The 12,601-nt window shown below is 54.2% G+C and overlaps 1 protein-coding gene across 4 annotated transcripts; it reads right to left on the reverse strand.

Moving 5' to 3' along the window:
• Positions 1 to 160: 160 nt before the first annotated feature.
• Positions 161 to 9,239, reverse strand: LZTS2 (leucine zipper tumor suppressor 2). Of its 4 annotated transcripts, none has more exons than XM_036736226.1 (5): positions 8,787 to 9,239; positions 4,057 to 4,515; positions 3,177 to 3,851; positions 1,836 to 2,105; positions 161 to 1,541 (listed from the first exon to the last, which is right to left on the reverse strand). In XM_036736226.1, exons 2-5 carry the CDS (start codon positions 4,471 to 4,473, stop codon positions 849 to 851), a joined length of 2,055 nt encoding a protein of 684 aa, XP_036592121.1. In that variant the 5' UTR covers positions 4,474 to 4,515; positions 8,787 to 9,239; the 3' UTR covers positions 161 to 848. The 4 variants fall into 4 exon arrangements, with proteins under 4 accessions (XP_036592121.1, XP_036592123.1, XP_036592120.1 ...); XM_036736228.1 differs by having other exon boundaries at positions 4,057 to 4,518; XM_036736225.1 differs by lacking the exon at positions 8,787 to 9,239 and adding an exon at positions 7,036 to 7,146.
• Between the last annotated feature and the right edge of the window lie 3,362 nt (positions 9,240 to 12,601).

Genomic DNA, 12,601 nt, shown 5'->3' on the forward strand with positions numbered 1-12,601 from the left:
CAAGCCCTGTAAATTCCATTCAAGTCACGCTACATAAGGACTTCCAGGCCTTTTTCTACTGGGCTTGTAGCAGGGCCTCCCAAAACCACGGTGGGAGCTAAGAAGGAGCCAGCAGCAGTGTGTATACGGGCAGAGTACAGACTTTACACTTTCAGTGTACTCATTTTCTTAGAAACAATTTTTTTTAATTTTTTCTTTGGGTTTGTACAAGAAATTTACACGTGTGAAAAATATACAATTTAAAAGATGCCATAAACTCAGGAAGGGGGGTGGGGTGATGTTAGAGACCGGAATAGTAACAAACACAAATAAATGAGAAGTCTCTGAGTTCTTCCTTTGGTCTGAAGGCAGCTCCTGGTCACACAGGGGGCTATGGAATGGGGCTCTAGAGAGAGCAACCTGATGAAGAACCAAGGCATCTTCATCCCAGGTCCCTCCTCCTTTACCCCAGGACATGGAAGGGAGGCACATATTGCGGGGAGGGCGGAAAGAGGGAGCTTTCTCTCTCTGGCATGGAATCCTTAGGCTCTCAATGCTAGGGACAGATTTGGTAGGTGTTCCAGGGGCAGATTTGGAGTGGTGGTGGACAAGGTGAGTGGGGGAGTGGTCTTCACACCTCCCCCCAGATAGGACATGAGCATGCCTGACATCATCCTACCAATAATCACATGGCGCCATGAGCTCTACTGAAATGCTCCCTTTGGGCACAAAACTGGCCCAGAAACTTGTCCCTGCACTCATCCTAGAGGCCAGACCAGGACAAAGAAAGGTGGAGAAATGAGAGAGCCCCTCAACTCAGGGGTCTCTAAGCTGGTTCCCATCCCCTGGCTCCTCTAACCTATGAGTCTTCAGATCTCTGTGGCTGTAATTTCCTCCAGGTGGACACAGGGTGGGGTTTCAGGCAAGCTGTAGTCTGCCAACTCTCGGGCCTCCAGCTCCAAGCTTAGCTGCCGCAGCTCCTGCTCCAGCTGCCGACTGCGCCGGTACATTTGGATGTAGCTGTGCTGCAATTGCTTCTGGTAGCGAATGACTTGCTCCTTCTCTGCCTGCCAGGCCAGGCGCTCACTCTCAAAGCTTCCCTGCTGCTCCTCAGCTCGACGCCGTTCCTGCTTCAGCTCGGCCCTCAGCCGCTCTACCTGGGCCCGAAGGCTCCCCCCGGCCCCAGCTGCTGCTGCCCTCTGAGCTTTGGCCTCATCACTCTCTGAGAGCAGGAAGGGGTCAGGGGTGGGCATAGGGATGGGCTCTGGGGCCCCCCGAAGTCCTGCCACAGCCATGTCCAGCTGTCCAGCCTTCTCCCGAAGCCATTCAGCCTCATTCTTTCTGCGCTGTAACTCATGAGTGCAGACCTCAAGCTCTAGCTCCCGTGCTCGGGCTGCCTCCTGCAGCCCTCGAGCCCGCCCCTCACTGGCTCTTAGGGAGGCTCGGGCCTCCCGAAGTGCCACCCGCAGCGCCGCCAGCTCACTGCCCTTCTGAACCAGCTCCGCCTGGGACTCCTTTAGCTGCTGCTTCAACAGGGAGATCTCCCCCGATTTCTGGCAGACCTTAGAGGTGAGGGGAGACCAGTGGTGAGTGATGACCTCACACCCAACAGGGGAAGAGGGTCAACAGAGCCAAGAGGATGCAGGTGAAAGATGTGAAGGCAAATCACCTTACTCTGAGCCCCAGCTCCCCCATTTACTAGCTGGAAAACCTTGGGTAATTATGTCATTTAAAACAATGAGGTTGAAACCCTAACTTTTGCCTGAAAGGCAGATGCTAGTCTGGTCCCCAAAGGTTCCCTCCCAGATTCTCAGCCTATCTTCTTCCCTTAGTCTTCCCAGGGTCCCCAAACCCACCTCCCACTTGGTCTCCTCGAGTCGAGGACCGAGCTCACTCTGCTCCCGCTCAAAGGCCGCACATCGACGTTCCAGTTGTTCTCGCTCCTGCAGCAGCTGTGCAAAGTCATCCTGCAGCTGGCGTTTTTCCTGCTGCAGCTGGAACACCTGCAGCTGCAGCAGCTGTTGTGCCCGCTGAGCTCTCTGGGTCGCCTGCATTACCTGGGTTACACAGCCCTCCTGGAGCTCCTCCCGTTCTCGCTGCCAGCGCCTTTGCTTTTCTTCATACACCTGGGGGTACAGGGCCATCAACAAAGGCACAGTCCCAATGCAAACATTCACAAATACTGAGTTTGTCTACCCACCCCCCTTATGCAAATACCCCATTGGCTCTCAACCTTCCTGCATGTATAAAATGCTTGGAGGTTTTCCTTAGGACAACCCAGTGATCTGGTCAACTGTCATCTCCATCTTGCAAACAGGCTCCAAGAGGCAGTGATGTGCCCATCACTACAAAGCCACTAAGCGTGGGCCTGCTGTTTGAACATAAGATCTCCAGAGACCAGTATTTTCTACTATTCCACACCTCTTCTATGTGCATTCCTTGTATATGCCTCAGCACATGTTTAAACCCAGAACTTCAACGTCTCCATGAGCAACACGGTATTACAGATATCTCTTAAGTAGTACGCTGTAGATAACTCACAGCTGAATGTGTCTGGGTCCCCTCATCGGCTGGCCAGCCTATGCTCAGGGAGATTAGCCTTGCTCTAATGTTAAGCTGGAACCAGCTAGGTAGTGATAGTCAGCTGCTGCTGCCACCCTAGGGTACAGTCCAGCACCAAAGATTTGAGGGACTGCAGGGTAGTGGAGGCTTTGGACTAGGGAGGGTCTAGTTCTGACCCTGCCATCAACTTGATGTAAGACCCTGGGCAAGTTACTCTGTTGCTCCAGGCCTCAGTTTCCTTATCCGTAAAATGGGGGGGGGGGAAGTGGTAGTGATGTCTGCTCTGCCTCCCTCAAAGTACTGGTATAAAAGAGCTTTATGAATTGTAAAGTGAAGCACCCATGGGAAGGTTCTGTCACTCCTTTTGAATTATCTATTGTTTGAGATTATTCAAGTTCTCTGTCCTTCATCCAACCCCTTCTCTCATCACCAAAAGGGACTTTCAAAGCATCTTCCAGTTTCTCATCCCTCAAGGAGGGAGGAGAGGGGGATGCAAATGAAGTTCACAAAGTTGCCCAGAGACACATGGCATATTGGGGCACACACGTTTTTTTCCACTCAGTCTCTGCCTACTCAGTTCAGGCCCTCTCTTCAGGCAGGGGATGGTGGCCAAGGGAGAGTGGGGAGTCAATCACCTGGCACATGGCAGCCTCGTTGTCATCCAGGCTGTCCCGAAGTTGCTGCAGCTCTGCCTCCCGCTCTCGAAGCTTCTCCTGCAGAGCACATCGCAGCAGAGACTCATCTGGCAGGGGTGGGGGAGGAGGTGGGGGGGGACCAGGGAGAGGGGATCGGTCCCCACAAGAACCGCTGTCTGGAGAGACCCTGGCACCCCCACCGCTGAGGAGGCCTCCCCGGGAGCCTGTGCTCTTGCTAGATGATGAGCGCCCACTGTCTGAGTGCGAGGGACCCGTGGGGACCCCACGGTGGCTGCTCCCAGGGCCAGGCAGCACTGCTCTCCCAGGGCCATCAGTAGGTAGGTGCCCTACTGGAGAGCCTCCAACTGGTTCAGCTCCCCCTGTGCTATAAGTGGGCAAGCTAGACAACGAGTTTCGGCCAGAGTCAGAAAGTGTCCCTGAGGGGCAACCATTGGCCCAGCTGCTCAGAGTCAGAGGCTTGTCAGCAGAGGATGAGGAAGAAGAGGAAGATGAGGAAGCAGGGCCCCCAAACAGCTGGGTCAGACTACCCTGGCTCCCTGACATCCCCCCAACACCAGCCCGCGGCCCCAAGAATGCTGGCAAGGATGGTGGCCCCCGAGGCTTGGGCAGGACAGGTTTGAAGGCTGTGGGCCGGATCAGACTCTTCTCCATGTTCTGAAACAGAGTAACAAAGTACTACCATCTAGCTACTATGAGGTACCCTCTCCCAAGTCCTCTGTCTAAATCCTGGCAATCCCTTGGGTGAGGAAGCAGAGCTAGTCATCAAAGGTGCTAAGAGGCTCTATCCCATCCCACCCTCTCCTCTCACTGAGCACTCTGAAAAGTCATTTGGATTTGGAAGGAAGGGTCCCATTCTCACCTTCTCCAACTTTCCGGACACAGGGATGAGCTTTGGAGGTGGGCCCCTGAGATGGGCACTTCGGGCTTGCTGCTCTCGGGCATCCTCAGTGTCACTACAGGGGCTGGAGGGTGAATCTCCCCGGAAGTCCTCATTGATATATGCAAAGCCAGAATTTCCCACAGGCTTTCTGGTGGGTACTGGGGGGCACAGTGGTTCCTGGGCCCTACAACCACCCCCTCGTAGTAGCCCATCCTGCTGCCGGAAGAAGGGAGGTCCCGAGGGGGCATGGTGGCAGGGCGCAGGCCCTCCTCCAGGACAGGGCCGGCCTGAAATAAGGCTACTCACGCTGCCCATGGTGGGCAGGTGGGGCGGGTGTGAGACTGTGCTCTCAGGGGTAGATTCCAGGGGCACAGGCAGAGTCTGGATGATTGCCATGGCTGGAGGGACTGTGGCCTGGCCACAGGCCTTGAAGGCAACCTGCTGGACAAAGAAGGCCACGGTCAGAGCTCCCCATTCCTAAGCCCCTGCCAAATCTCCACTCCCACCATAACCCACTGCTGAAACAGTACCCACCCAAAGTTCCTCTGCCACTGACCCACTCCCACTTCTTCTCTAAGCCCCAGCCACTACAAAGCAGCCCCAATTTTAGGTCTCCTAGATCTAAGCCTGCCCCGTTAAGCCCCTCTCCAAAACCCTGAAAACTTACCTCCCAACATACACACATACATACATACAAACACATGGATATGTCTTGTTCCTTGCCCCTTGTTGAGGCTGAAGAGACAGGTCATGATTTCTCATGTCTCTAGAGCTTCCTTCTATCTCCATAGGGGCCAGGGGTCTGAGATAGATTTAAATCTTATGGGAAATAGGTTTCTTTTGGGAGGAGGGTGGGAGCACAGAAGGGGAGGCAGAATACAGAGAGGCTAGAAAAGGTGTCAAGAGCAAGGGCCAGATAGGGGGAGGGAAGTGGCCAAGCCGGCCCAACTGGTCAGATGAGTCTGGGGCCTCCAGGTAGGGCAGAAACCCCAGTCTGAAGTTTCAGGTCTTGCTAAGCCCCTACACTACGGTCTCGGGACTTGTCCCCAACTAGGTAGGCAGGTCTCTCTGGCTTCCAAAGGAGCCTTCTCTTCTGGCTCAGCCCTTAGGAGGGGAAACCTCACTACCCACTCCAAGAGAGACACCACACACATACTATCCCTATGCCCAGATGGTAATTAGGGAACTGAGAGCTGTCTGTGCCATTTCTCCTTAAACCATACCAGTCAATCCTCTGCTCCCCAAATTAATCAGTGGTCACCTGCCCCTCCCATACAAACCAATGTCCACCTACTCCCAGTTTTCACAAAGTTGGCCCAAAGGAAACTTGAGGGGTTAATGAACCCCTTCCTGGCTCACTAGAGACAGAGTTTGATGCTTTGTTTCCATGACAAACCCTGCCCCACCCCCAATATCACCCACTAAACCTCTCAACATCAGATTGGTCCCAAGGAATATAAACAACTCCAGTGAGGAAGAATAATTAGTTATGACCTGAAGAGATTTCTCCTTGAAAACAGGCTCTAACCCCACCCCTGCAAATGTTCCCAGGATCTAGCTGAAGCCAAAGAGAGGAGGGTCTGGTGACTCTTGACCCTCACAAGCTTCATCTCCTTCTTGGGTTGGGAAGGGGAGGTGCCCACCCGGAACCCCAGCCCTTCCTGAGGCCTCCAAGGGTTTTAGACATCTGTTCAAGCCATCAGGACACAATCCAGAGATCAACACGACAGAGTGAGTGTGTGTGTGAGTGTGTGTGTGTGTATGTACTCAACACAAAGCCTGGAAGCTGCATGATTTTAAGTATGAATATGTATATAAGTTTATGATGTTTTTCCTATTCCCTGCTTGGTGATGGCCACATGCAAATACACTCTCCTTTTTTTTTTTAACCTGTCCTCTCCCCATTTTAAGAATCAAACTATTTCAAGAATTAGAAAAGCCCTCAGACAGAGATCTGGTACAATCCCTTCAGCGCCTCCCTCCCCAAATCAAAACACAAAATTGGGCTGGTGAAATATCTTCAAAGCTTTAGGAGCTGAGAGAGCATCAGGTTCCCTCTAGCTGCAGCTTAAGACCAGAGAGCATGATCCACTACAACTTAGGCCAGGCCCCAGACCGGGGAGGTGGGGGGGGGGTTTTAGTAGATGAGACCTCCTCCCCAATTAATATACCATCCTTAAAGTTACCCGGCACTTTAGGGTGAATCAGCCCACACACACAATGGTGGGTGGAGGGGTCTGTCCTCAGGGGTCACTAGGTGGACTAATTTTCCCTCATCTGTCTCCCTGTGAGCACAAGGAAAGTGAGAAGCACAGGGTGGGAGGGAAGGGCAGGGAGACCGAGAGAAGCGGAAAGATGGCAGAAGTGGAAGGGGGAGTGGGGGTGGAGAGACGGAGCAGGACAGCCACAGTGTCTGAAAGTCCAGACTAGGCCAGAGCCTGGGGGGGCCGGGCTCCCGCTCTCTCCTTCCAAGCTGAAGAGGGAGGGGCTATCAGAGGCTCCATTTTGAGCAGCGTCTGTGTCTGCTCTGTGGGAAAGGGGGCCCCTCGGCTCGAGCTCGCTCTCTCTCTCTCACACACACACACACTCGCCCAGCGGGAGGACTCCCCTCCCTCCCACCCCCCACCTCCCCGGTCTGGACTTCAGTGGGAGGGCCAGGCTAGGCAGGGCTCCAGCTGCTGGTGCCGCCACCCCCCGCCCCAAGGTGGTCTGAGGATCTGGAGTTAAGGAAACTGCCTCCAAAGCCTGAAGGGCTGGGGCGGGGGGTTGGGGTGTGCTGGGTCCCTCTCCACGCAAGAGGAGCTGAATCCAATCTCAGACAAAGTAGCAGGCTCCTTCTCTGCGCCCCCCAACTAGTAGAGTGTAAGATCATCCCTCCCCAGTCCATTAACGAAGGCCCTAGGCTGCCACCTAACTCTGAGGCACCATGGCATCCCTCCCCGTGCCTGCCCCCCTCACCTCCACCGCGCTGCTCCATGCTCAGACCCCAGCAGCTCCCTCCGAGCCCTCGCTCCGGCCCAGATCCTCGGACACTCCGAGAGCCCGACCGGGGCTCCGCCTCCCCTCCCCCCCCCACCCCGTCTCCGTCCCCTCCCCCTCCCTGACCCAAGTATGGGAGGGGCAGAGCCCAGGGAAGGGGAGGTAGCCCCGCCCCCAAGCGATTGGGCTCCGACACGCGCGCAACCCACGTCACCCGTGTTCTGGTAAGCACACAGACGTGCACATGTAAGCACGGATGCGCGATGCTGCTCGCGCAGGATTCACACGCGTCAAACGCAGCCCCCAAAGAACTTCGGGGTCTAGAACTGAGTAGTCACGCCTTTCCACATCCCCACGCGGGGCGTGCACGGGGGCATGTAAAGGCAGGGGGCAGCCTGGGAGGGTCAGCACACCTCCCCAGCCCCGCCCCCCCCCCAGGCGAGTCCAAAAGGTGACAGTTGGCTAGAGTTCCAGCACAAAAGGCCTGGCGGCTCCTCCCCTTCCCAGCCCATTCAGGCCGGCCCTGAGCATCTGTGTCCCCCACCCCTTCCCAGTCTCGAGCGGAGGTGGGGTAAGGGATCCTGAGCTCCCCCAACGCCCCAGGGTTGGTCTCTGCGACGCCGCCCAGCGGCCAGTCCCCGGGATGGCCTAGGACCGGACGCGAACAAGGAAGGAGAGACGCGGGGCCGCTCCAGGGGGCCCTGAGCCCAGACGAATTTGGAGAGGCCCCTCTTCCTGCGTTCCTGTCCAACCCCATGCTGCGGGCTTGGGACCTCTAAGGGAATGGTTCCCCCCCCCACTCCCAAACCTGTCGAAACAAGGTGGGGGGGAGAGGAGAGAGTGCCAGGACTGCTGCGGCCAACCCCGGGCACAGCGCCCCCCCGACCACGTGACAAGCCTCCGGGCATCCGCCCGGGGCTGAGGAGGGGAGGGCGGTCAGACAGCCGTCCTCCCCGCCCCAGTCCCCCTCTAGCCTGAGCCTTCCCAACCTCAGGGCTATTTTTAGCTCCCTGGAAAGAGTCTTGTTTTTCTTTTTTTCCCTCGAAAGGGGAAAACAGCCCCGCCCCGGGAGGCCTAAGGGCACCGCCCCCGTCGGGACCAGCCACGCCCCCATCCCTCCCACTCCGAGAACTTCGCCACTTCGGAAACGGACCCGGCTTTCCTCCCATCACTGCCCCATCCTCCGACGGCTCCTCGCTCCGGCCTTGCTCCCCTCGGCGGCTGCAGGTCCCGACGGGCTGGGGTGCTCGTGGCCGCTACGAGGCCCCCTGGGGCTGAGCCAACCCTTCGGGTTCACGTACACCCCGCCCCCCTCCCGGCCCGGCGCCCACGTGTCCGCGCGGGGGCACGTGATCCCAGTTTACCGCCTCGCCGGCCGGGAAGCAAGAACTGGGGTAAACTCGTCCAAGCTCCGCCCCCGGCCCGCCCCCTCCGCACCTCCCTCCCCCCGCGCGCCGCGGGTCCTGGCAAGCGCACGAGGGTTCCGGTGCACGCTCGGGGGGCGCCCGCGGCTTTCTTTGTGCGTGCTTGGGTCTCTTGGCGCGCCTGGGGGGCGAGGGACGAGCGGCGGGTGGCGGCGGACGGCTGGGGAAGGTGGAGCTACGGGACACTTCGCATGTCCGGGCCCGGGCTCCCAATGCGCTCCTGCAGCCCGCAGTGGGCCAGCGTGCCGCCACCCCAGCCAAGTTTGCTCTGCCTCAGAGGGAGCCCTCCCCGAACCCCGCACTCACCGAAGGCTGCCTCGAGGTTCTGGCTCCGTCTCCCGTCCGGCTGAGGCCTCCCGGCTGCTCCGCCCGCTGCCATCGCCTGCCCAGGCGGGAGGGGAGGGGCGGGGCGGGGCCGGCAGAGCCGCACCCGAGGGCCTGCGGCAACCGAGCGGGGGCCCCGGCCTGACCCCGCGCCTCTGACCCTGAAGGACTTACCGTCTCAGGACCCCTAGCCGGAGGTGGGGGTGGTGGGAAGGCCGAGATCCTAGGACACCGACACCCCCGATCTCCAACTTTAGTTTGGTCCGTGAGTGAGGGCCCACAGTGCCCCCCCCCGCCGCTAAAAACAAAATGCCTGGACAGGGCGCGCTTCCTGTCGCCTCCACGTGCTCCCACTGGACTTCTGGGATCCCTCGGCTGAGCAGGGGCTGCCCCGCTTTGTTTGTATCCCTAACCACAGACCCCGATCTAGCCCGTTTTCAGCACCCAGTGGTTATTGAACTCCCCAACCCCGCCTCCGCCTTAGGTTTAGTGACCCAAGAGGACTCGAATTTCACCGGAGTTAGCCATGTGGGGGTGGTGTGGTTGAGCAGCAGCAGAGCTTCTCCGAGTTGATGATTCAGGGCTGAGACCCGGTCCTCTCAGGCCCCTTACCCCATTCCTGGAACCCTTGCGTCAGGTTCATTACCCCAGAGAAGCCCAGATCATTCCTTTGTCTGGGTCCTGGTGAGGCCTTGTAAGTATTGCCCTTTAGTAGAATAAGATGTTCCTCTTCTCGGTCCTGAAGTCCCAACCAGCTAAAGCAGGGAAGGGGTGGGGGTTGGGGGTTGAAGTTATTATACTGCCTCTTTAGGACTGATAGCACAGGTCCTAGGGCTGGAAGCCAGCTGCAAAGGCTTACAAAAAAGTTCCTTAGCTAAGTATTCCCCCAGTCCTTTAACCTGCTTTTCTAGATTGTAAACCTTAGAAAACAAGACCTTTAATATTGATTGCTAGCAAAGAGCTCTGAGCATAATGATCAGTTATCAAGTTCTCACTTAATGAACTCACACCAGACGGAGGCCCCACCTAGTCCAGGCCTGGGCATTGGACTCTCCTCTACTGGAAGACTGATTTTGAGTATATTGGGTTGTGTTTTCAGCCCCACTTCCAAGGGCTCTTAATATGTGTGTTGAATAGGAAAATGAGTAAACTGAGGCACATGAACTGGGACCTGCCTGGTCCAACTCTCGCATGTTTCAGTGAGAGTTCCAGAAAAACGTGTATAGGTATCTATTCTTGTGTGGACCTAGGGTGTTTGCTAAGGTGTGTGTTTGTTCAAAGGGTGGGGCTGTGGCGGGGATGGGGAGGGAAGGGAGGTTGTCTAGTTTCCTTCCCCTGGCCATTCTGGTTTGTATTGTGTGGGGGTGGCCGAATGTGAGGCAGCACAGATGGCTCAAGATTTTATTTACCAATTTCTGTAAGCTCCACAAAGGGCACCCTGGGGAAGGTCCATTGAGTAATCCATACTGTTCATATAGGCTAAGCTATACAGACTCCTCCCCAACCCCAGAAACTTGAAGTTTTGAGGACTGGCTGTACTTCGGAGTCTGTGTCTAAGTCTCCCAGCCTGGCCAGCCCAAGACTAGGAATTATTAAAACAAGGGTCTCAGCTCCATCCAGTCTAAGAGACCTAGAGAAAACCGGGAGCTCTATCCTATCAACCTTTATATACACCAAAAAAAACCCTCTACCTATCCCTGAAGACTGCCCAAGAATAGGCTCCCCAGCTCCTCACCCGCAAGGCTAACAGTTTTGGAGCTTCATTCTGAACTATTAAAGCTCATCAGCCAGTACTACCAGCCATTACAACTCTGCAGACACACATGTAAACACACAGATGGATACACATAAATGCACTACAAGCTTCTAGTAGCTGAGCCCAGCCCCTTGAAAGGATCAGAGATAGTGGCCCAGTACCGCTCCTGTTCTCCATACTTTGGGTAGGTGGGAAACGGATCTGGGGTGATAGCAGGGAAGGCAGGACAGCAGGAAAGGCCAAGTTTTCAGGGTCAGATTGGGCTCCCCCTTCCTGATACCATGCCCCTGGCTCTAGTTCAAAGAGCTGCTGGGAAGCAAAGATATACAGTCCCCAGGAAAGGGGCTTGGGTGGAGACCCCTCATTCTCTATCCCAAGGATAAGAAATAAGGACAAGAGACCTTGGCATCATGGTATTGGGGGCACCACTGACATCTGGTGGTCATATGTGGCGATCACAGCTAAAAAAAAAAAACCAAAACATCTTTTTTAATAAAGGTGTAAAAGTCTAACGGGGTAGTGTGTGTCCAGGGAAGACTAGGACGTCTGTCATGATGGCTGCTGACCCTTTTCAGGGATGCTCCTCCACCTCTGGTGTCCACTTGACTCATCCAATTTTTTTTTTCTTTTTTCTTTTGTTTTTTAATTTATTTAATGTATTTAGTTTTCAGCATTGATGTTCACAAAAGTTTGAAATACAAATTTTTTCCCCGTTTCTACCCTCCCCCCACTCCAAGATGGCATATATTCTGGTTGCCCTGTTCCCCAGTCAGCCCTCCCATCTGTCACCCCACTCCCCTCCCATCCCCCTTTCCCTTCTTCTCTTGTAGGGCACGATAAATTTCTATGCCCCATTGCCTGTGTATCTTATTTCCTAGTTGCATGAAAAAACTTTTTTTGTTGTTGTTGTTTCTGAACGTCTGTTTTTAAAACTTTCAGTTCCAAATTCTCTCCCCTCTTCCCTCCCCACCCACCCTCCCTAAGAAGGCAAGCAATTCAACATAGGCCACATGCGTATCATTATGTAAAACCTTTCCACAATACTCATGTTGCGAAAGATTAACTGTTTTGCTCCTTCCTAACCTATCCCCCTTTATTGAATTTTCTCCCTTGACCCTGTCCCTTTTCAAAAGTGTGTGTTTTTGATTACCTCCTCCCCCCATCTGCCCTCCCTTCTATCATCCCCCCTTTTTTATCTTCTTCCTCCTTTTTCCTGTGGGGTAAGATACCCAATTGAGTGTATATGGTATTCCCTCCTCAGGCCAAATCCGATGAGAGCAAGATTTACTCATTCCCCCTCAGCTGCCCCCTCTTCCCTTCCTACAGAACCACTTTTTCTTGCCACTTTTATGTAAGATAATTTACCCCATTCTATCTCTCCCTTTCTCCCTCTCTCAATATATTCCTCTCTTATCCTTTAAAGTGATTTTATTTTTTTTAGATATCATCCCTTCATATTCAACTCACCCTGTGCCCTTTGTGTGTGTGTATATATATATATTTATATATACCTACATATATACATACATAGACACATGTATGTATATATATATATATATATATATATACATCTACATATATGCATATTCCTTTCAGCTACTATGATATTGAGGTCTCATGAATCATACACATCATCTTTCTATGTAGGCATGTAAACAAAACAGTTCAACTTTAGTAAGTCCCTTATGATTTCTCTTTCTTGTTTACCTTTTCATGCTTCTCTTGATTCTTGTGTTTGAAAGTCAAATTTTCTATTCAGCTCTGGTCTTTTCACTGAGAAAGCTTGAAAGTCCTCTATTTTATTGAAAATCCATATTTTGCCTTGGAGACTCATCCAATTCTAACCTGTGGCTCCAAGAAACTATAGCATGTTTAGCTGCCACACCCTGGTAAACTGTTTCAGTTAAACCATGTTGAAGGCGACCAAGGGGTCTCAAACCCTTCAGTGAGTTATGGGAGTGTCTATCCCAAGTATGTGAAGACTTTCCTAGTGGAATGGGTGGAGGAGAACAATTTGTTCCAAAGGCCATGAAGGCTGCTA

This window comes from Trichosurus vulpecula, chromosome 8 (genome assembly GCF_011100635.1).
Source record: "Trichosurus vulpecula isolate mTriVul1 chromosome 8, mTriVul1.pri, whole genome shotgun sequence".
NCBI lineage: Eukaryota > Metazoa > Chordata > Mammalia > Diprotodontia > Phalangeridae > Trichosurus > Trichosurus vulpecula.